We start from the raw sequence: 23,431 nt of genomic DNA on the forward strand, positions 1-23,431 counted from the left end.
GATAGATTAACAGTACTGGATATCCCATGTAAATCTGTCCATTCATTAAGATCATCCCATTCTGTGGAGGGGGGGTGTAGGCAGGTGTTTAGGGCTTAGGCTTCTTTGCTGGTACTGTCCCACTAAGTGAATACCCTCCTAAGAAGCACTTCTTTGATGCTGCTGACTCATTTTTTCAGGCTCCAAGTTCGTTTTATGTTCCTGACCATGTCATGATTGGTTGATTTGTTGATCTCCAACAAATCAGTTTTCATTGATCGGCTTTGACCTTGTATTCCTTAATTTATCTTTCTGTTCACTTTATTATTTTGTTGGTTTCTTGGATGTTGGCAAGTGAAAAGAAAGGAATAATTTAGCACCATTGTTTCTGAATCTTGGTATTTGGGGGGTGGGCAGGATAACTTTTTTCTGGAATATAGACTGTATCTGGTGAATATATATGGGTTCCGTATTATTTAGTAGCAGCTTGAAATCCTTCAGGCTGCAGGAAAAAAATGCCTGCATAATGTTAGCATAACCTTGAGCTCCTGCAGACTTTGTTTTTTTTAAAGGCGCTATCTTGTGATCTTCATCAAAGTATGTAATTATAAAGAAGGTGACGTAAAAGAAACTCCTTCATTGTTAGTCTTCGTATGTGCGTCTGAACAAGAAAAATAGTGTTAATTGGTGCTGTTGATCATAATATATTTTTAAAAGATTAACCATTCTATGTGGAAATATAGAATTCATTAAAATCCAGGGGATAAGGAGGTATCTCATCACCTTGTCTTATCTTGGCTGAAAATTGGATTTATAATTTGTCAGACTAGCTGTTGTTAGACTGTTTGTGAGTTGCCTAGGAGGTAGTGGCTGGGAAATGAAATAAAAATTAGGCACCATTCCTTTCCGTATATGTGCACATAATAGGTATAACATGAGATCTTCTGAGTAATTCTTTGTCCAACCGATTATATTTTTTGTTTCTTAGTTTCAGATATTTTCAATTTCTTGGGAGAGGCAGGTTAGTGCAGAAACTGCAGTATATAAGCAGTAAAAAACAAACAAACAAACAAACAAACAAACAAGCTTTTGGCTGGTAGGGGAAGAGATCCGCAGTCTGAAAGAATGACCTTATCTTGAGCTACAAGGAGTTTAGCTGCCAACAGGAAATGATGAAATGTGCCGTGAGAATTCTGTTTGCAGAACACTGCAGGTATTACAGTTCTGTTAGGAGAAGACAGGCACAGGGTTCACAGATCTACATGATTATGCAAGCATGTGAAATTGGGAAGAATGTGGAATGCTTAAGGTATTTGTAAGAAGATAGATGGTATTGCAAACTTAGTTTAAAATTATTGGCCTAAAAGAAACCTCACCTATAGGATAATAGATCAAATGCTAAATATGAATTAGTGTTGGCGTGACTGCAAGCACTTTCGGAGGTCAGGGATTAGTTATTTGTGGATTTACTTAATTGCAGTTACATTATATTTGTTTTTAATGGGATATAAAGTTTTTAATGGGATATAAAGTTAGGCATTCATGTATTGCCTTTCTCTGGTGTTACCGTTTCATGGCCTGTGTTTCTTTCTTAATTTGTTGTTAGCCATATCATGTCTGGCATAAGGGGCATTTTTTTATCCAGCTAAGGTAGCCTAGGCTTTTCCAGAATAGTTCTGTCCCCATCAAAGATAGAACTGCTGTATAATGTCAAGTTACTTAAGGTTTCCTAGTTACTCAGAGCAACATACATAGTGAGTCACAATTATTTCAAAATGTTTTCTTTCCTTCACTTTAGAAATTCAAGTGATATTCTGACTTGCCACTATTAAAAGAAAAACGTAGTAATAGGAATTGAGGAACAAAGAAGTTTTGTAAAGATTTGTAAACTCTTCAAAACTTTAATACCTAGTTATCTGGACCAGCTAAGTAGGTGTTTATTTTTTTGAAATTTATGATGCTGGTATCTTCTGTTGATAGCTTAGTGTTTTTTGTGGATTTGGTTTTGTTAAGCTGGTATGGATTTTGGGGGGTGGGGTGGGGGGGAGGCATTGAACAAATTTTAATGAAATTAAAAGTTAACATTTGGAAAGGGCTTCTTAAGGTTACCAAAAGTATATATGAGTTTCAGTATTGCATTAAATTGGGAAGCAAGGGATATTGCTGAATAGATGGAAAAGTAGTGTTATTATCCATTACTGTATGTGATTCTGCAAATTGTCTATTATGAAGGTGGAAGATGTTGTAGAGGAACATCTGAGATTTTAGTGTCCATTCATGGCTGGTACTGTTTGTTGCTAAATAAAGTATTTGTTTGGCTGAATTCCCTTTCAATCTATGGACAAGTCAGAATTGTTCAGTTGGAGTGATGTTTTTGGTTGCAAGTAGCTTAACCCCACCAACATTTGTGGCTCACTAGTGAGGTCAAAATGTCATTCTTATGGCACTTGGGCAGATGTGTAGCTTCCCCTGCAAGCTGCAGACAAGTTTCTCCCCCTTCTCTGTTATATTTAGCAAGGCAAAGTGTGTGAAGGAGTTTGAGTTTGCCTATCTGTTTAAACCAGGGGAGACGAAGTAGTATCCTTCAGTTGTTGTTGGACTATAACTCCTATCAGTCCCAGGCAGCATGGCCAATTTCACTTTTCACTTTTCATTTTCACTTTACTTTTAATTTGTATACCGCATTTCCATTTTGCTATACTAAAGGCGGTTTACAAGCTGAAGAAACATCAAAATATACAGCAATCCGATCCAATACAAATAAGTCATAATAAAAGATATCACTTAAAAAAATTCTGAGGGATGATGAGAGTTTGGTAGGCATTATTTTGTCTGAATGAACACCTTTTTGTTCAGTGAGTGTGCAATCTGCCTATACTGTACTGCAACTGTCTGTAGTATGTGTCAGGGAACTGACATTGGAGCTAGAGGCAGAGGGAAGGCTCTCAAATGATGCTGGAGAAGGGCCCAGCAGGGAGAGAGGCAGCTCCGCAGATGGGGAAGCAAATCAGCGCAACACCAGGGATATAGAGGGGCTGATGGGGGAATCGGTGAGAGGGCTCCAGGACTCTTCACCGGACACCAGCGGGGAGAGCACGGGTCCTCCGCTACCCACGCCCACCCTGCGCAGAAGACTTCCGCGCAGGAGAGAGTAGGAGGAGACTGGGTGTCAAGCAACTTTTATGTTGGAAAAGATTTAAGAAACGCCCACTGACGGATTCTGTTAGCGACTGAGGCAGCCACAAAGTGAAGGGCTGCCCAGACTGAAAGGTTTAAGGGCTGCCCAGACTGAAAGGTTTAGCAAGGCAACAAAGCCTGGAGAGGTGGCAACTTACGCACGAGCAACCCATACACATTACAGTATGCATGGGCTTTGAAAGTGGAATCATCATCATAACATCAACAATTACTTATAACATCAAACATGAAAAACGTCCTGATACAGGACAGCCTTCAAATGTGTTTGGAAAGGTGTAGAATTGTTTATCTCTTTGACATCTGATGGGAGGGTGCTCTATAGGGTGGGCACCACTACCAAGAAGGTCCTCTGTTTTAGGGGCTCCCACAGCCCTCTAGAGCCCCTTGGGGGCACACTGGGAGGTATGTGGGGCAGGAAAGGGACAGAGGTTTCCCTTGCACAAGTCGAAGTCTTTGCATGAACAGGACCCCTTCTGTTTCATTTCAGTATATTTCAGCTGGCCACTCCAACACAGAGACTGAAAACAGCCTCTCCAGTTTATCATCCCACGATACCTCAAACAGAAAGTGTTTTTAAAACCCATTTAGAAGACACCAAGGAGGTTGCTGCTCATATTTCCTTCAGAAGGAAGCTCTGTATCAGGGTCAGCAACCTTTTTCAGCTGTGGGCCGGTCCACCGTCCCTCAGACCATGTGGTGGGCCGGACTATATTTTTTGGGGGGAAATGAATGAATTCCTATGCCCCACAAATAACCCAGAGATGCATTTTAAATAAAGGGACACATTCTACTCATATAAAAAAAATGCTGATTCCCAGACTATCCATGGGCTGGATTGAGAAGGTGATTGGGCCACATCTGGCCCACGGGCCTTAGGTCGCCTACCCCTGCTCTGTAGGAAGTGCCCATCAGGAAGGCCCTATCTATCTCTTGGACCTACCAGGCTAGCTTCCCTTCCTAGTTAGCAAACAAGAAACGCTGATCTTAATGTTCTAATAGGTTCATATGGGGTGTAGGTGGTCCTTTTAAGTGGCTTGACCCCAAATGTTAGTGGCTTTGAAGTTCATTACAAGTGCTTTGAATTGAGTCTGGAAGCAAATAGGTAACCAGTGCAGCTGAACCAGAATGGTGTAACATAGTTTGAGCATTTATTCCTCCTCAACACCCAAGCAACTGTATTCTGTAGCCCCTGAAACTTTTGGACAGTGCAAATTGCATTGAAATGGGATGCCAGAAGGGCAGGTGTCACTGTAAGAAAACATCTTTCTCTAGATAGGGTCACAGCTGGTGAATTGGCTTGAGCTGGTAAATGGTGCTCCTACTCATTGCCAGACCACCTGTAATTTCACCGATCATATCTTATTCAGGAGGACACCAAGCTGTGGCTTGGTCTTCCTGATGTGGTCTACTAGTAATGAACAGTTGGCAAGAAATAAAAAGTTCCAATCTTAAGCTCTGGGGACATTGTGTGGGGTTTTGCTTGGCATGCAGTGCTGTGCTTGCAAAGGAACCCTGTTCACACACTGGTTGCACAAGAAGGCATTGCAGACTGGCCAGGTCCCAAAGAGTTTTTAGGTGTGTCCAGCCGAATATTTTTACTTTGAGCAGAGGGCGCTGAAAGCAGAAACTGCTTTTTCAAACTCATTAATTTCACAAGAGATGAATAGTGTGGCAGCTTGGAGGATGGGTTCCTATTTGAGAAACACATGCTCAAAGCACCTCTGGGCATTTAGAACTAGTTGCATTGCTGTTTGGACCTGGGCCATAATGTGTAATTTATTGCATATGTTAATGATACCACATCTTAAGGAAACCTTTTTTTTAAAAAAGTTGGATTTTCATACCTGGGATTTTTCATGTTGGATGCTAATTCTCTGTGATGCTTTCCAGAATATTGAGTGAGTAATTAAAGAAATGGGTTGTAAGACATGGGTGTGGAACCTGTTGAGTTTCCAGATCCAGGTGGCGACCATTTCAGGCGCATCCAATGGACATGCGTTTGCGAACGCAGGAGAACTTTTGGCTCTGGAGGAAGGTGTAACCGGGTCAGGGTGGAATTGTTCACACCACCAATGCTCATGTGGGCTGGGAAAGGAACCCCTGTGTGAAATGGTTGCCGCCTGTTCTGGTATACTACAACTCATATTAACCCAGACCACTGACTGTGCTGGCTGGAACTAATGGGAGCTGGGAGTCCCATCAGGAACTGGAGAGTCACAGGTTTCCGACACTTGCTGTCAGATCATGCCTTACATGGGGTGGTGGTGGTATTTTATGAAACAGTTTTTGTACCCATTGCACTGCATCCTAAATTGTATTCCTGAGCTCCACTACTGTGTTCTGTCCCTGAGCATTTTCACTAGAAATATTCTAGCTTGCCTCCACAAATATCTCCGAATGTCACGAGGAACTTAAGTATTTTGCTGGGGACTAAGATGGTAGGCTTGGGTAGGTCTCCTCATGGTTCAGGTAGAAAGATGACTGCCCAGGAGGAGTAATTGAAGTACCGTATTTTTCGCCCCATAAGACGCACCGGCCCATAAGACGCACCTAGTTTTTTGGGGGGGAAATAAAGGAAAATATTTTTATTTCCCCCCCCAGGTGTGCTGCGCTAATCCGGAAGCTTGGGGCGTGTGGAGCTCAGCGCGCCCCAAGCTTCTGGGTGCGCGCAAGCAGTCCGCTAGCCTTGGGAGAGCCGCGGGGCTCTCCCAGGGCTAGCGGATCGCTGCGCTACACCAGGAGCTTGGGGCGTGCTGAGCTCAGCGCGCCCCAAGCTTCTAGGTGCGTGCAAGCAGTCCGCTAGCCCTGGGAGAGCCGCGGGGCTCTCCCAGGGCTAGCGGACCCCTGCGCTACACCAGGAGCTTGGGGTGTGCTGAGCTCCGCACGCCCCAAGCTTCGGGGTGCAGGCAAGCTCTCCGCTAGCCCTGGGAGAGCCGCGCGGCTCTCCCAGGGCTAGGGGACCTCTGCGCTAATCCCGAAGCTTGGGGTGTGCGGAGCTCAGCGCGCCCCAAGCTTCTGGGTGCAGGCAAACTCTCCGCTAGCCCTGGGAGAGCTGGGTCTCCCACAGCTAGCGGATAGCTTCCTGAAGCCTGGAGAGCGAGAGGGGTCGGTGCGCACCGACCCCCCTCGCTCTCCAGGCTTCAGCGAAAGCCTGCATTCGCCCCATAAGACGCACCCACATTTCCCCTTCATTTTTGGAGGGGAAAAAGTGCGTCTTATAGGGCGAAAAATACGGTATGCTTCAAGGCTTAAATTGTTCTTAGAAAGTCGCTTCTGGTGTTGTCTTAGAAACAGTTTTAGGAGGGGAAAGTGGTGAGGAAGCAGTTTTGGGAGGAGGAAGTGGTGAAGTGGTGCAGATTCTGCCTTTGAATGCAGTCAATAGAAAGGAGTCAGTTTTTCAAAGTGAATTTTGTCAAAGTGAAAGCATTGTCCTCTAGTGTGAAGTGTCTGTTGTAATCAACTTTGGATGTTATTTAAAAACAATTTAGAACATCGATGTGTGTATCAAAGTTCAGTTTAAGTTCAGCTAATCTGCTTGGATCTTAAAACATCACATTAGCATGGGAGACTATTATGTAATAGGGTCATGTGATCAGCCAGGCAGGGAAATGTTTTCCTGTAAAATAATTCTCCATTACTTAATCCTAAAACTCTTGCAGTCAGGTTTTGCATATTGGAGCATTACAACTATGTTCAGACATGAGCTAAAGCATGTTTAGTCGAGATCATTGTGGGTAAAAATAATGACTTGCAGGCAACTTGCTAGTAAGTACTTAATAGCCTTAACTGAGGCTAGGCTTCTTCATCCAAGTATCTGATCAGTTTTATTCTATCTACTTAGTAAAGTGATGCCTTTTTTAAGCTATTGAAATTTTGTTTGTTGTGGGTATTGCATTTCCTAGAAAGCAGCACTGTCATTATTTATCAAATAATCATTGAAGAGGCTGATAATGTACTGGAAATGCCAATTAATTTATTTCCACGTCATCAAATATTCTATTTCAAGCAATCATGGTTTGCTGTGCTTTGACACCACATTTTCTCAGCCAAACTTACACCTGTAGTACTATTTCTAGGTAACATGTCTGGCCTCTTTCTGATACTTTTGAGGTATATTATATTCATAGGCCAATCCTGTGAGTGTTTGAGCTGAAGCATTTTTTGGTAAATGTGCATATAATTGCAACATTATTTTCCCAGTCTGATTTCTAGTCATTTCAGTATCTTTTAAAATTTTGGAAAATATTATAATTTAACTTTTAACAGCCGCTGGGAGAGATCATCAGGGGGTTTGGACTGGGTGTCCATCAATATGCAGATGATACCCAGCTCTACCTCTCTTTCAAATCAGAACCAGTGAAGGCGGTGAAGGTCCTGTGTGAGTGCCTGGAGGCGGTTGGAGGATGGATGGCGGCTAATGGATTGAAGTTGAATCCTGACAAGACAGAAGTACTGTTTTTGGGGGACAGGAGGCGAGCAGGTGTGGAGGACTCCCTGGTCCTGAATAGGGTAACTGTGCCCCTGAAGGACCAGGTGCGTAGCCTGGGAGTCATTTTGGACTCACAGCTGTCCATGGAGGCGCAGGTCAATTCTGTATCCAGGGCAGCTGTCTACCAACTCCACCTGGTACACAGGCTGAGACCCTACCTGCCCGCGGACTGTCTCGCCAGAGTGGTGCATGCATCTCCCACTTGGACTACTGCAATGCGCTCTACGTGGGGCTACCTTTGAAGGTGACTCGGAAACTACAGCTAATCCAGAATGCGGCAGCTAGACTGGTGACTGAGGGCGGCCGCCGAGACCACATAACACCGGTCTTGAAAGACCTACATTGGCTCCCAGTACGTTTCCGAGCACAATTCAAAGTGCTGGTGTTGACCTTTAAAGCCCTAAACGGCCTCGGCCCAGTATACCTGAAGGAGCGTCTCCACCCCCATCATTCTGCCCGGACGCTGAGGCCCAGCGCCGAGGGCCTTCTGGCTGTTCCCTCACTGTGAGAAGCAAAGCTACAGGGAACCAGGCAGAGGGCCTTTTCGGTAGTGGCGCCCGCCCTGTGGAACGCCCTCCCATCAGATGTCAAAACGATAAACAACTACCTGACATTCAGAAGAGATCTTAAGGCAGCCCTGTTCAGGGGAGTTTTTAATGTATGATATTTTAGTGTTTTTTGGTTTCTATGGAAGCCGCCGAGAGTGGCTGGGGAAACCCAGCCAAATGGGCGGGGTACAAATAATAAATTATTATTATTATTATTATTATTATTATTATGGTTTCACTGTTGTGGTGTGGGTGCCTACGGGTGTGTAAGTGGGTAACTAATATAGATGATGACATTCTGAGTGTAACCCCCAATCCTATACAGATAATTTCCTAAAATTCTTAGGAATATCTGACTTATCATTAGGAGATGGTCATTAGGGCAATCATTACTGGAAGCCCCCTCAGAATGATACTGTGTCATGATATGATGGCATTCCAAGGAGAAAAATGTGGCTGTTGAGATTGAGATGAGCAGCACCATTGCCAAAGTCAGTCATCCCCCCTTCAAAAAAACTTCACACGTTTGTCCCTCCTGTTTGGTTCTCCCCCCAATTCTGAGCCAACGTTTCCCTGAGCTTTGCATGGGGAGGCATTGCCATAGCACAGAGGACTGGCTGCCCTCATCATGTTCTGCCGCTCTAGTGCTCTCTCTTCCCACAGATGCCCTTGGCTTCCAACCTTGATGGTTTCAGTTTCCAGCGTGAGCTCAACAGTTTCCGTGCTTTGGGTGAGACTTGGAAGGCTAGCAGCTTAAAGGAAGGCTAGGCGATTTAAAAATCTGAATGCTCCTTTAAGTAGTCCACAAGAATCAATAGCTGTCCATTGTTCAAAATACTTTTCTTCTCCAAAGTTGGCTTAGTATAGCATATAGCTGAAGAAGAACATGCAACTTTGTGGTGGTTGTTTTTGCAGTCAAGTGGCTTATAAATTGTGCGACATAAATAAGAATGGTAGGTTTAAATCTGGATCAAGAGTACACTGTAGTGGTTCTAGGGGTTGCTCGTGCGTAAGCCAGTGCAAACACCTGGCTGGGTTGCCTGAGTGAACCTTTTCTGTCCGGACAGCCACTCACCCGTGGCTGTCTCAATCGCTGGCAGAATCCGTCAGTGGGCGTTTCTTAAACTTCTTCCAGCAAAGAAGCTCTTTGACGCCTAGTCTCCTCCTACTCTCTCTGCGCAAAAGCCTTCTGCGCAAGGAGGGCGTAGGCAGCGGAGGACCCCTACTCTCCCCGCTGGTCCCGGCAAGGAGTCATAGGACCGCCTCGCCGCTTCCCCCATCTGCCCCCCTTCTCCACTGGTGCTACGCTGATTCTCTTCCCCAGAAGATGGGCTGCTTCTCCCGATCCCTGGACGCTCTCTGGAATCCCTCTGGATCTTGCTCTCTCCCTCCGGCACTGATGGCAGTTCCCTGACATACACATAAGTAATTTTGCCAAGCCTTTTGAGCACCTGGTGGTGTGAGTTAATTATTTTTAATATTCTAAGAATGAGTGACATACTCTTTCCCTTTGAGATACTGAATTCATTTCCACTCATTTTTTATACAGCTTTGTTTTGTGAAACTGAGTCTAAATGTGTCACAGCTCCCTCATTTTTAAAAAGTAGTCTGGACTATTAAGGATGAAACACAATCCAGTTACGCTTCTCTACTGCTGTAGAGATAAATGCCGGGGAATTGCTTTTGTGCTGTGTGGGGGAAGGCAAAATCAATCTCTTTCATCAGATATGTTAAGGTACTGGCTGTTCTTCTAATCATTGTATTGTAGGAGACTGGAGTGAGTCATCGCTAGCTTAATGTTGGTATTTTAGTATCTAGTTTATTTTTAAAAAGTCCTGTGTGAGTAGAGATTTTTCTGGCGTGGTCGTTGCTATGACTTCATAATATTTCCCCAAATATGCCTGTTCCTACTTTCTCACCATGTAGCATCAATGCTATGTACAAACCTTAAAATTAATATTAGCATTACTTGATGTATCATGAAGAAAGTGCTTTATTCAAAAAATATTATGACTTGTCTGATTGGAAAGAGTGTGTGTTTCTACATTGCTGTATTAACCACTCCCAGGTTCCCTTGGCATGTAAACATTACAAAGTCATAGGCTGAATTCTGAAAGGTAAATATTTCCATAAGGTTGGTCTCGGAAGCCAATTTATTAAAAACAAAAGGACATTACTGTATATAAGTTTGAAAAAGATCTTATAATTTGGAGGTTTGAATGACTTTCTTCATCACAAATGAAAAATTGGGACAGTAGAAATTTAAATAGAGCCAAGGCTGCTATGGGCTCTTTGCTGTCTATCTCTCAGAGTTGCCTGGCTAAAATGTCAAAATTTTGGTGGTAGCAGTGTAATCCTTAGCTAGAACTCAGCATGGAGGTTTGGCTCTGTTTTGGTCTGTATGAATAGCAGTTTTCATGACATGCACCTTGTTCTGCACTTGATATCTAGATGTATTTTGTAATTGACAACCATGAAAACACTTTCCTGTATGCATTGAACAAATCTGTTGGTTCAAATCTGTTCTGTGTGAACTCAAAATTAAGGGCTTTTGCTAAGCATTTTGCTTCCAAAAATGACATGCATTGATTAAGATGGTGAGATGGTTGACAAAGAACGTTCAAGCTTGGCAACAAAAAATGATTTCTGTAAGTAGCTGGAATATAGTCCAAGTCGACCTGAGCACATGAGGAAAGGAGGGGACCAAAAATCCTTACTGATGCCATTTAAAATTAGAAAACAGCCTTGCCTAACTGCTGTAATGTAACCTTGCTGGTACATTGGCCCTGGGAGTTTGTATTCTGACTGCAGAAGCTCCAAGACTTGCTTGCCCCTAGACCTGTTGGCTTTGCCTGGAGACTGGATGCAAAACAGGTGACTTGGGCTTTGTTTACACATAACAAGAAACCAAACTGGCTTAATGTGAACATCCTTGCTTTCTGGGAGGAGATTGTAAACACTCTGCTTCCTTCTTGTCCTTTTTGGGTCAGTTCAGCATGGCACTAAACCCGAGTTTGGCTTATCATCCAACTCTGGGTTCATGGGTGAGCTGTCTGCTCCTTCATCACCATCTGTAGAGAAGGTTTGTTCCTGGGTACAGACTGTGGTTAAGGAGGAAAGAACTTTACCAGCATTCTGGGTTCAGATGATACGCTAATCCAAACGTTGACTTGGCTGCAGAGGAGAAAAGTGGATGTGAGCTCCTTTCTTGGAGCCAGCATGTTTGTGCAGTCCTGGTAAAAGTTTGGCTTACCGTGACATGTGAACCAAGCCATTAACTTAATATTTCGCTTGAGTATTTTACTCTTCTGACAGTTCAATCCTGCCAGATATGGCTCTGTATAATATAATATAATATAATATAATATAATATAATATAATATAATATAATATAATATAATATAATATAATATACATAAAACAAATGTCTTTCTCTCTCTCTCTCTCTCTCTCCACTTCAAACTTAAAATAATTTTAATTCTTTTAAAATGTGCAAGTTCAATTCTTTGTTCCGCTGATCTTTGTATTTCCTCTCTACAGACTTTGAAGAACTCATATTTACAAGACTCCGGATTGCACTGGGTGTGTAGAGATGTCTGACTCGTATTATGATTCTGTTGGAGAAGAGGTTCCTAGTGACAGCTTCTGGGAGGTAATTAAGAAAAAAAAGGAAACAATATGTTTTTTAAAAGTACGGGTAGCTATGTTGCACCATAAGAAATCCCAAAATCTGTATTGGAGCGACATTTTTATTAGACCAAGCAAAATACCATAAAAGAGTGTGCTGGCTTTTGGCTTCTCCAGAACTCGTCCTCAGGCTGACAGGTAAATGTGTTATGTGCCCTGAGTGCTTGTGTTTGGGAGGTGGGGAAACAGCATTTTCTGGGTGGGGTTGCACTCCCTTGAAAGGAGCAGCCCACAGGTTGGGCTGTGGTCCTGGATTCAGCATTCTCACTGGAGGCTCTGGTTGCCTCAGTGGCCACGAGTGTCATTTTCCATCTCCAGCTGGTTCACCAGCTATGGCCTCATTTGGACAGAAATGACTTGGCCTCTGTGCTCCATACTCTGGTAACTTCCAGGTTAGATTATTGCAGTGCCCTCTATGTGGGGCTGTCACTGAACTCGGAAACTTCAATTGATTCAAAACGCAACTGCTGATGTTCCATTTAGATTGCATATAAACCCTGTTTGAAAACAGCGGTATTGGTTGTCTCTCTTTTATCAGGGCTTCAGTTAAGGAATTATTGGATTCGATACTATACAAAATGTGTGAATGGATTAAGTCATATACAGTGGTACCTTGCAAGACGAATGCCTCGCAAGACAAAAAACTCGCTAGACGAAAGGTTTTTCCGTTTTCGATTTGCCTCGCAAGACGAATTTCACCTATGGGCTTGCTTCGCAAGACGAAAACGTCTCGCAACTTTGTTTCCTTTGTCTAAAAACAAAGACATGTTTTGTTTATAAAGTTAATTTATTTTCCCTTCAATTTTTGAACTGCTCTTTACAGTATGTGTGACTTTAAAGAGCAGTTAATAAACAGTTGTTGTACCAAATTTGGCTTTGTTTGGACTTTTTTTGACCATAGGAACGCATTAATTGATTTTCAATGCATTCCTATGGGATTTTGTGATTCGCAAGACGAAAAATTTGCTAGACGACAAAACTTGCGGAACGAATTAATTTCGTCTTGCGGGGCACCACTGTACTAGACTTTTTCTGCCTGTGTTTTCTCAGTTCAGTATTGACTTAAATTTTATACTTTACATTAAAAATGTTATTTATTGCTTATTATTATTGTCTGCCACCCTTCACTTTAAGGTCCCAGGATGGGTTACAACATTAAAACACAATATTAAAAACACATGAGCCTACGATTTTTATCTGCCTTGGTAAACCCCCGCCCCCCAAAAAAACCATCCATGTTGCTGTGCTGCCCTCACAAGCTTTGTAAGCGTTGGCCTGTAGAGCTTTCAGTTTGTGTCTGGGAAATTTAAGGTCGGGTCTCTGTCCATTCGTAAAGCTTTCTTGACAGCCTTGGCAAGCTACTATTTCCACTTAGCTTACCACATAAGGGTGTTGCACAGGTAAAATGGGAACTTCAGTGTAATGTAAGCCACCCTGACCTTCATAGAGGAGGAGCAGGCTAAGAATATGCAGGTTCATTAGATTCAAAATCTGTCTTCATTGGGGAAAGTAACCATTGATGGGAATAACATTATTGATTTACAGACCTCCATTAATGTGGTGTGTCTCTGAAAGTCTCTGGATAGATTGCATCTTTAAATTGCACTGTCATTGTCAGTCTTTCTACTGTGAAAAATATCACCTTTTTGTGCTAACAGTAGATTTTCCCTACCCCATATGTTTCATTCTTGGCTATTTGCGGGGTGTTCAGGAGTGCCTCCCCTTTGGACCAGCTTGGTTACAGTCAAACCCAAATAGAGCTCTACCCTTGTTACCCCTTAGGGTGGGGAGGTGAAGGAGATTTCAGAGAAGTTTTTGACTTAATTCTTTGTCTTTACCGTGAAATATTTGGGAAAGATACCTGTTTCAATTAAGCTGACTAGTGCTGTTCCACTTGTTCATTAATTATCAGAAGTTTGGGTTGAGTGGTAAAGTTGTCATGTTTTCAGGTTATTCTGGATAATGAAATGTCTCTGAACTGGGGAGGTGACCAACAGAATGACAATTTAGCTTGGATAAGTACCGTATTTTTCGTTCTATAGGAGGCACATTTTCCCCTCCAAAAATTAAGGGGAAATGTGTGTGCGTCCTATAGAGCGAATGCAGGCTGCGCCGCTAAGCCCAAAGCCAGAACAGGAAGATGGAGCACTGCGGAGCGCTCCGTCTTGCTGTTCTAGCTTGGGGATGGCTGCACGCAAAGCCTCTCCAGGGCAGCGGGGTGCCTTCACCCCGCTGTCCTGCAGAAGCTAGCAAGGCTGTTCCCAAGCCAGAACAGCGAGGCGGGGGGCTCCGTTTCGCTGCTCTAGCTTGGGGATGGCTGCGCGCAAACTTCTGCAGGGCAGCGGGGCACTGCGCTCCAAAGGCTTCAGGGATCTTTGAGGCTGGCGGTGGGGGAAAGCAGCGCTTCCCCCCACTGCCAGCCCCACAAGCTCTGGTGAATGTACCTTGAACGCACCTTGTTTTAGAGGGGGAGAACAAGAAAAAATTCTTTTCCCCTGTTCTCCCCCTCCTATGGTCCCGGTGCGTCCAATGGAGCGAAAAATACGGTAACTGAAACTGATAAACACTGGAGGAGGAAGAGATCTTGCAGTCATTATAGATAGCACAATGAGATAATGTGAAAGACTAATTCTGTGAGAGGGATAATTAGGAAAGGGAAAAAAGGAAATAAATTGCCGGTGTTGTGATGCTGTTACACACTTTGATTATATGACCCTATTTGGAATGCCACATAGGGGTGAAGTAGGGATGAAGTATCTAAGGCATAGCCCAACGTGCTGTTCTCAGAAGGGCTATTGTGGGGCTAGATAACTGGCAAAAAAGGGCAACCAAAAGTATCAAAACCAAAAGCCTCCAAAAGTTTCCAAACTGTCTTCAGAGGCAGCCCCACATATAACACATGACAGTAATCCAGCTAATGTTGGGGAAGGTAACAAGTAGGTAAGCTTGTGATGTTCTGCGCTTGGTCGCAATAGCCATTGGCTGGAAGTGAAAGAGTTCCACAGCTCATTCCACATACAAATGAACTTCAGAATCCATCCTTGGGATTGCTTTTCAGACTTGAGATTTTTAGAAATCGTTTTGATACGAGATAAATTGTCTGCTGTTTTAAAGAGAGAGCCCACTGAATGTGTCTAAGCCCTTGGCCCATGTCAAAGTAGCTTTCTGCCTGCTGATTATAACACAAGTAGAAACTGATTCCAGATGTAGTCTACAAAATAACTAAATGGGGGAGACCTGGTGGGAAGAAATGTACCTGGAGGAAAGCTGAATTTTCCTCTTTTCTCCACGAGCTGCATTTATAGATATGCTAGCCAAATCTCAAGATTCCGTTTGCCCCCCAAAATATAAAAATATCAATGCTAAAAATTTAATCTCCAGCTTTCATTTTCTGCTACTAGGGATAAAAATGTGAAGGTTTTGAAGTATTGCTACATTTCATTTTCTGCTTAAGCGATCTATCGCAAAGAGGTCTTTGCCTTTGCGTATGCTAAGCACAGGAAACCAACTGGTAACATCTTTCCGCTTAGTAAAAACAAAGTATGGTTAACTTTTTGGATCTTCTTTGTAAACAGTGCTTTGTTCAAATTTTGCTTGCCGGATTGCAAAGATCAAAAACTATAAAATGCTCTCAGAGGCTATTTTCCATCAGAAGCATTTGACCTGAAAACAAATGACACATTCTTTTATCTTTAGCAGCCAAGCAGAATAAATTTCCCAGTAGCTTCCCCCCGCCCATCCTCAGTTATATTTGCATAGTATCATCATGGCCCATTGTTTCTTTTTTTAAACTAGATTCCTGTTTTGCAGATAGAACCCAGACTCTATTCAGTCATCACGACAGACCGTGGTGCTGGCAAAACGGAATCAGAAAGTTCAAAACTATGGTGAATTACGGTTTGCAAACCATTTGTGGTTTGCTGTGATGTCCAGATTGGCAAACCATATTTACACCTGTTGTTATACCTCCAGAAAATAACTTGCTATGACCCAAGTGCTGAGAGGATGGAATACAAAAGCAGATGAACTGGTCTGGACCATACATTGCCTGTTGTTTGCATTGCAAGCTCATCCTACTGCTTTCTGGCTTGTCTGAATTGAGCCTCAGGTTCTGCTTGCGTGGGCACAACTATTCGCCTCTAGAATTTGTCAATAACTTTGCTATTGTAGGAATTATGCAGCCTTTAAATATCAGAGGCAAGTCTTTTTATTTACCGTATTTTTTGCTCTATAAGACGCACCAGACCACAAGACACACCTAGTTTTTGGAGGAAAACAAGGAAAAATATATTCTGAATCTCAGAAGCCAGAACAGCAAGAGGGATCGCTGCGCAGTGAAAGCAGCAATCCCTCTTGCTGTTCTGGCTTCTGGGATAGCTGCGCAGCCTGCATTCGCTCCATAAGACGCACACACATTTCCCCTTACTTTTTGGGAGGGGAAAAGTGAGTCTTATAGAGCAAAAAAATACGGTACTTATTACATACAAATTATATACCTCAGGATTGTAAAATACCTAAAAGCCATTTACAAAAATATAAAAGCTTTTTGAAAGTTACTGAAGTGTGCTCATGATTGCATTTTTATCTCTGACTTGCATTTACCGTACTTTTCCGTGTATAAAATGAGCGTTTTTTACTCAAAATTTAAGTTAAACATGGGGGGTGGTCTTATACATGGGTAGTGCAGAGGGGGGACGGGCGATTGGTTGCAGCCATGAACAGGATCTTGCGATTGGGTGGGTGAATGGTGTCTGCTGCAAGGGCTGCTTTGTCAGTTGGGTGAGTTATTTGCAGTTAGTTGCGGATGTGTAAAGGGCTGCTTTGGATTCGCTGCCGTGGCTTGCAATTGTTAGCGTTTCAGTTGAGTGAGAGATTTTCGGCATTCACCCCCACAAGTTGTCCAGCAACTGGGCACTCCCCCCCCCCCCAGAAAACAACTCTTGTCAATCCTCCCCGAAAAAAACCCTCAACAGCTTTGGGCAATCTCCCCCCCCCAAAAAAAAAGCTTGACAACTCTGTGCCATCTCCCCCCATTTTCTTTAAATCAGGGACTGTGATCTACTCACAGAATGAAAAACTGGCAGTGATCTACCCCTCTTGAAATTGTGCGCAGATAAAGGAAAGAGGGAGGGGATGGAGCCGAATGCTCCTTTTCCACCTGCGGACAAAAATGAGCCTGTGACTGACTTCTAACAACTGCGGGTCGGCCTGTCGATTGTGGTTGACCTGTTGGACACCCCTGCTTTAAATTTAGTCCCCCAAAATAGGGGGCGTCTTATATACGGGGGCGTGTTACACATGGAAACGTACGGTAGTTTAGCTACAGTATTTAATTACCTTCTGCCTCCCCCCCCCCAACACTCTCCAAGGCCATGCAAGTGAAGTTCCTGTGAAGTTCCCATGAAACCTGACTGCAGTTTGTGGAAGTTCAATCCAGGAACCACCTTCACGGTTTATAGGCAGCTCCCATTGCACTTTGAACTTAAGTGTGGCTTACATAAAGATGCCACAGGTCACCAGTGAATCTTAGCAATACAATATAAGATTTAGTAGATACCGAGTAAATAGCATTAGGGATTTGACTGTTGTGTGCATGAGGATAGTGCTAAAAGCAGATTGTTTACAGTGGACCAATAGGTCTAAAGGGTTTCCCCTTCTGAAAGCATCAGGTGATACTGTTCCGTATAAGCTGTGCCAGTTGCAAACGTCACTTATGATGTACTCCGTATTAAGTGGAAATACTTGCAAGTGTATTGCCAGAAGGGAATGCGCAACAAGGACATGGTGTCCGTTTTGAGTTTGGCAAGACAACAGCTTCATTTGTAAGTGAGAATATTTGGCAGATGTATTTGTATGCTAAGAGGACTTCAAATTTCACTCCTGTAGGGAGTCTCCTGTGATTCTGCCAATGCAGAAACTACAAGGGCTCAGAATACCTTTTAGTAGCAGTGAGAGTCTAAGCTTCACTTTCCTGCCCCTTTGAGGGTTGCCAACTGAAAAAAAAACATTTGTATGAATTTCTTTGCCAGGAACACCATGTCAAACCATGTCTTAGTGCAAACTAGCAAATGTGCAGGCTCCTGAGCAGGAGATTGTGGCAGCTTTGCTCCTACAATCATTTTGCTGCTGTGCTATGTTAAGCCACAAGCCCGGGTTTGGACGACACACTAAGCCGAACCATAGCAGCGTGCCTGAGGGCAGCTCTTACCCTTTTCTGTGGCTTTAGAGGCAAGTCTACATGGCGGGTGGGTGGGGAAGGAACTGGATGGGGTGAGAGACCCTAAGGGGGTTGTTGCCGTGACTTTCAAATCTCGCAGAATGAAGCTGTGATAACCCCAGAGTCTTGTCCTCTGCTAGCTTCAATGAACTGGTTGACTAGGTGGACTCTGGGGAAGTGGTGCAGCAGCCTGGAGGCTCTCAGGAAACCGCAATAGGCCTCCCCAGAGTAGTCCTATTTGGCTCCTAGGTGATTGGCAGTTAGAAACAAGCAGTGCTTTCATTCCCAGATCAGTCCTCACAATTCTGCTGCCCACCCCATACACCCTTGGAGCTGATGCCTGTGCTCTTGCATGAGGAAAGGACAGTGGACAAACCCTTATTCAGGACATTATTATTATTATTATTATTATTATTATTATTATTAATTTATTTATACCCTGCCCATCTGGCTGGATTTCCCCAGCCACTCTGGGCAGCTTCCAACAAAATATTAAAATACAGTAGTCCAAACATTAAAAGCTTCCCTAAACAGGGCTGTCTTCAAATGTCTTCTAAAAGTCTGGTACTTATTGTTCTCTTTGACATCTGGGGAGGGGGGCGTTCCACAGGGCGGGTGCCACTACCAAGAAGGCCCGCTGCCTCATTCCCTGTAACCTGGCTTCTCGCAGGGAGGGAAGCACCAGAAGGCTCTCGGAGCTGGACCTCAGTGTCAGGGTTGAACGATGGGGGTGGAGACGCTCCTTCTGGTATACTGGGCCGAGGCCATTTAGGGCTTTAAAGGTCAGCACCAACACTTTGAATTGTGCTCAGAAACGTACTGGGACCCAGTGTAGGTCTTTCAAGACTTGTGTTATGTGGTCTCGGCGGCTGCCCCCAGTCACCAGTCTAGCTGCCGCATTCTGGATTAGTTGTAGTTTCCGGGTCACCTTCAAAGGTAGCCCCACATAGAGCAGGCAGGTAGGGTCTCAGCCTGCGTACCAGGTGGAGCTGGTAAATAAGCAGCTATCCTATCTTTAAAAGACATCTGAAAGCAGCCCTGTTTAGGGAAGCTTTTAATATTTAATGCTGTATTGTTCTTAACACTTGATTGGGAGCTGCCCAGAGTGTCTGGGAAAACTCAGCCAGATGGGCAGGATATAAATAAATTATTATTATTATTATTATTATTATTATTATTATTATTATTATTATTAAAAAGGCAGTGTTGGCTCTATGGAACAGCCTTGATTTTTAAGATCTTTCTTACAGACTGTGCTCTAGGCTTTGTCTTATATGAAAAATATGCTGCTGGTTACAAATAAGGCCAGCAACACTTCAACATTCCTAGCTAGCTCAATTGTTCATCTGAATATAACTGTTAGATGATGATGATTATTATTATTTTACAAAATAACAGAACTCTGGTAAGTATGACGAGTTCTAGGTGTGTAAGGGAATTGGATTTGGTCCTCAATAGGAAACACAAATAAAATAGTATTAGGAAAGGTGATTATGGTACTTTAAGCTGGCTTTCTTGGATAAGAAAATGCCTACTTTTTTAACACATCAAGTGCAGCAAGATTGCTTACAGCTAAAAATTGGAATTCTCTCAAATCTTGACTCTTTGGTACACACCTGAATGTATTTAGGGAATATTTCACTGCATTCAGAATCATGGTCATTTAATAGTATTTGATTGCTTGTGATTGGCATTACAAACTGATTTTCAGTACAAGTTTCATTTTTGTAATTAACCTAAGAATGGTTGTCATGTTTCTAGGAACAGAAAAACAATTGGCGTCCATTTTAAATAAGAGGTTGGATTTGTTGCCGTAGATGTGTTTATATAAATGTTTCTGTCTCTCTTTTTAGGTTGGAAACTATAAGCGGACAGTGAAACGCATTGATGATGGCCATAGACTTTGCAGTGATCTGATGAACTGCATTCATGAGCGTGCAAGGATAGAAAAGGGCTATGCACAGCAGCTCACCGAATGGGCGAAAAGGTGGAGACAACTTGTAGAAAAGGGTAAAGGGAACTTTTGTCTATTTTGCGTGTTTGTGTTTTCTGTGTCGATGGCAGTGTGCAAGTCCACTTAATTACTTAGGAGATCTTAGCGGGTTAGTAGGAAGCACTGAAAAAAGTGCAGTAACCCTGGATACCATCCTTTTTCCAAAATGTCAGTGAGTAGCTGTTTGTCCAGATTTCATAATCTACCCATCTTTTTTTAAACACAAGTGATTTGGTAATTTACTTGAGTCTAGCTATCCTTAATTAAATTAGCCCTCTATTTAAAAAAGGTGAAATAATAGAACCCAACAAGTTATGAAAAACACAAATATAGGTCCTGGAGTTGATTTCTAAGAAGGTTTAAGAGAAAAGAATAGAGTGAATGCAGGTTCAGTCATAATGGTTACCTAAAAATATATACCTATCCTTGGACCAAAGGGCTCCCTGATTCAGGGATCGATAATTAAAGAATATTTAAGTTTATCTGACCAGTCTTAGGGTGTTGCTGCTTAATGCCAGGTTGGTGTTATAGGATTTGTTATATAGGGTTTGATCCTTATTGAAAGAACTGACCTAGTCTGCGTTACTGAAATCTTGGTGGATGATCTAGAAGGCATTGACCATCCTCCTGCTTTTCAGCCTCTTTGCATGGTCTCAGATGGTGTGTTAAGGACCCCCTGGCTTATTCTGGGGAACCACAGTAGACACACTAGGTGTTGTCAGGCCTCTGTATGTTCACAGTAAACCATTAACTGCTTTATTGTGAAGTGAATGTAGTCACTATAGTCCAGGCTTCCTCAACCTTGGCCCTCCAGATGTTTTTGGCCTACAACTCCCATGATCCCTAGCTAGCAGGACTAGTGGTCAGGGATGGTGGGAATTGTAGTCTCAGAGCATCTGGAGGGCCGAGGTTGAGGAAGCCTGCTATAGTCCTCCCTTAAAAACTTAGGATAGTGTGAGAAAAATGACTTCATTTGCTGCTTTTTTCCCCATCTTTGTGATCAGGGCCCCAGTATGGTACCGTTGAAAAGGCTTGGCATGCATTTATGTCTGAGGCCGAAAAGGTGAGTGAACTACACATAGAAGTAAAAAGTGCCCTAATGAATGAAGACTTCGAAAAGATAAAGAACTGGCAGAAGGAGGCATTTCACAAGCAAATAATGGGTGGATTTAAGGAAACCAAAGAAGCTGAAGATGGATTTAGGAAAGCTCAGAAACCATGGGCCAAAAAGCTAAAAGAGGTAAGTGGTTGTTATGTACTGGGTGTTCCATGCAACTTTGTCCACTATTCCACCTCTCCGTGCTCTTGTATCCAGGCTGCATTGGGTGCTTTCACATAGAACCATAGAATTAAAGTGTTGGAAGGGACACCAAGGGTCATCTAGTCCAACCCCCTGCAGTGCAGGAATCTCAGCTAAAGCATCCAGGACAGATGACCAACCTTTCCTAAATCCAACCTGTGCTTTAAAACCTCCAGTGACGGAGAGTCTGCCACCTTCTGAAAGAGCCCACTCCACTGTTGATCATGTCCACTCCTTGCTTTCTGGTCTTTGAAGCAGAGAGACACAGTAGGCTGGACTGTTGATCTCTTTCTAGCTTGCAGAAGGACATCCTTGCATCCAGTTCTCCCGCTTCCTTCCTCTTTCCCCCTGCCCATAGTGTGCTGTTTCTTGATTGGAGAATGCAGCAGGGCCCTGTGCCTTCCTCAAGAATCTCTTCTTTCCTCCTGGCGAGAGCGAAAGTCAGGAATGGAGTAATGTTGCAGCAGTTGGCTCCACTGCTATTTTTCTCACTCTCTAGGAAAATTGCGGCCAATGCTCATTTCCCTCTGGTCTTTAAAGCCACAGAGAGCCAAACATGTGCTTAAGTCCTTGACTACGAGTTTTTGTTGTATCTGTAGATTGGAAGTAGCGACTGAAGTCTCATTTTGTCTTGTATGAGCAAACAATTCTCCATTCTTTAAGTGCTGCGGGAAGCTGCTCACACATGCTTTCTCCCTGCAAACATATAGACTCCCTTTTGGGTGTCCAGGGGCAGGACCAGCAACAGGGCTGTGTTAACTACACCAGGACCTCTTCACGTGTGTAATGTGGGAAAGGGTATTTATTGGCGCCTCAGTTTTGCTCACTACTTTTCAGCAATATAATGATCATGTTATCTGAAGATATTTTGATACCTCCTTAAGTCCTACAGCAATATTTCCCCTCAAACTTTCTAATCTATGGTGGGAGCTTATAATGATGCTGTACAAAGATGAAATTATTGTTAAAACATGTCACTTAGGTCGAAGCTTCTAAGAAAGCATATCATGTAGCCTGCAAGGAAGAAAAGCTGGCCGTATCCAGAGAGACTAATAGCAAAGCTGACCCAGCCCTGAATCCAGAACAACTGAAGAAACTGCAGGACAAAGTTGATAAGAGTAAACAGGATGTCCTTAAGGTAAACTGTGTGTTACTCTGAACACGGGACTTTACAAGCATTTCTTACAGGTGGAAAAATGGAAATACTACTAGGTAGATTAGTAAATATAATTGATCCTAGCACAAGGGTAAAAAATTGTCACCTTCTGTCTCATATTATTAGTATCCTTATTCTATTCAAATTAGGGTATTTGGAGCATACAGGTGCCCACTTTCACTCTCACTTTGCTGTTCAATTGTATGAAGTGTTCTTCTCTTCCTGTTGCATTCTAGATATGCCAGTGGCATTTTGTGTGTGTGAATGAACTACGTATTGCACCTCTGAGAGTGCTCCAACAATTCTTTGGTGAGAGAGCCCCAGCAGAGATTTGAAAGCACAGAACGTGCAGCAAAGGAAAGCATGGAAAGAGATAGTCTGTTAGACCTTTCAAATTCCCCTTCTAAGTTGCTTCCAAAGTTACCCACTTCCATTAGCATAGAAATCAAATCAAACCTTTATTGCATTAGCATGCAGCCATAGCAAAATAAGACAATACAAAAATGCTAGAGACAAGCAACCAAGCAAAAATTCAAGGCGATATTGCTGGCGTAATGACATTTAAATTACCCTAAGACTATAATGCAAAGATTTAGTAGCCAGCGCCAGAAATCTAAAATGCGGATATATATAAAGCATAAAATGGCCCCAGAATAAGCTCGGCACATTGAGTTAAAAAAAGAAGAAGAATGTAATAAAAAGAATTAAAACAGGTCCGGGTCTAGGACACACTACCCTGTCAGAGTGGCCCTGAGTTTCAGAGCCTGCACTATGAAGATTGCCACCCCATGTGAAATTTGGGGATTTGCGTCCACAAGAAGCGATTTCAAACAGTCTTCCTTAGACGTAATGGTGGACGGGATC

The 23,431-nt window shown here is 43.1% G+C and overlaps 1 protein-coding gene across 5 annotated transcripts in view; it reads left to right on the forward strand.

Moving 5' to 3' along the window:
• PACSIN2 (protein kinase C and casein kinase substrate in neurons 2) overlaps window positions 1-23,431 on the forward strand; it is a 55,031-nt gene that overhangs the window by 12,678 nt on the left and 18,922 nt on the right. For 3 of the 5 annotated variants that reach the window (XM_083503452.1, XM_083503449.1, XM_083503451.1), the window contains exons 2-5: window positions 11,755-11,866; window positions 19,972-20,128; window positions 21,116-21,351; window positions 22,394-22,549. In XM_083503452.1, coding sequence (XP_083359578.1) covers window positions 11,807-11,866; window positions 19,972-20,128; window positions 21,116-21,351; window positions 22,394-22,549 — 609 coding nt within the window. In that variant the 5' untranslated portion in view covers window positions 11,755-11,806. Of the gene's footprint in view, window positions 1-1,204; window positions 1,289-11,754; window positions 11,867-19,971; window positions 20,129-21,115; window positions 21,352-22,393; window positions 22,550-23,431 lie in introns of those variants that run through there. The other 2 variants (XM_083503450.1, XM_083503453.1) reach the window with 1 other exon arrangement.

Source organism: Podarcis liolepis (assembly GCF_965112155.1).
Source record: "Podarcis liolepis genome assembly, chromosome: 5".
In the NCBI taxonomy this organism is placed as follows: domain Eukaryota; kingdom Metazoa; phylum Chordata; class Lepidosauria; order Squamata; family Lacertidae; genus Podarcis; species Podarcis liolepis.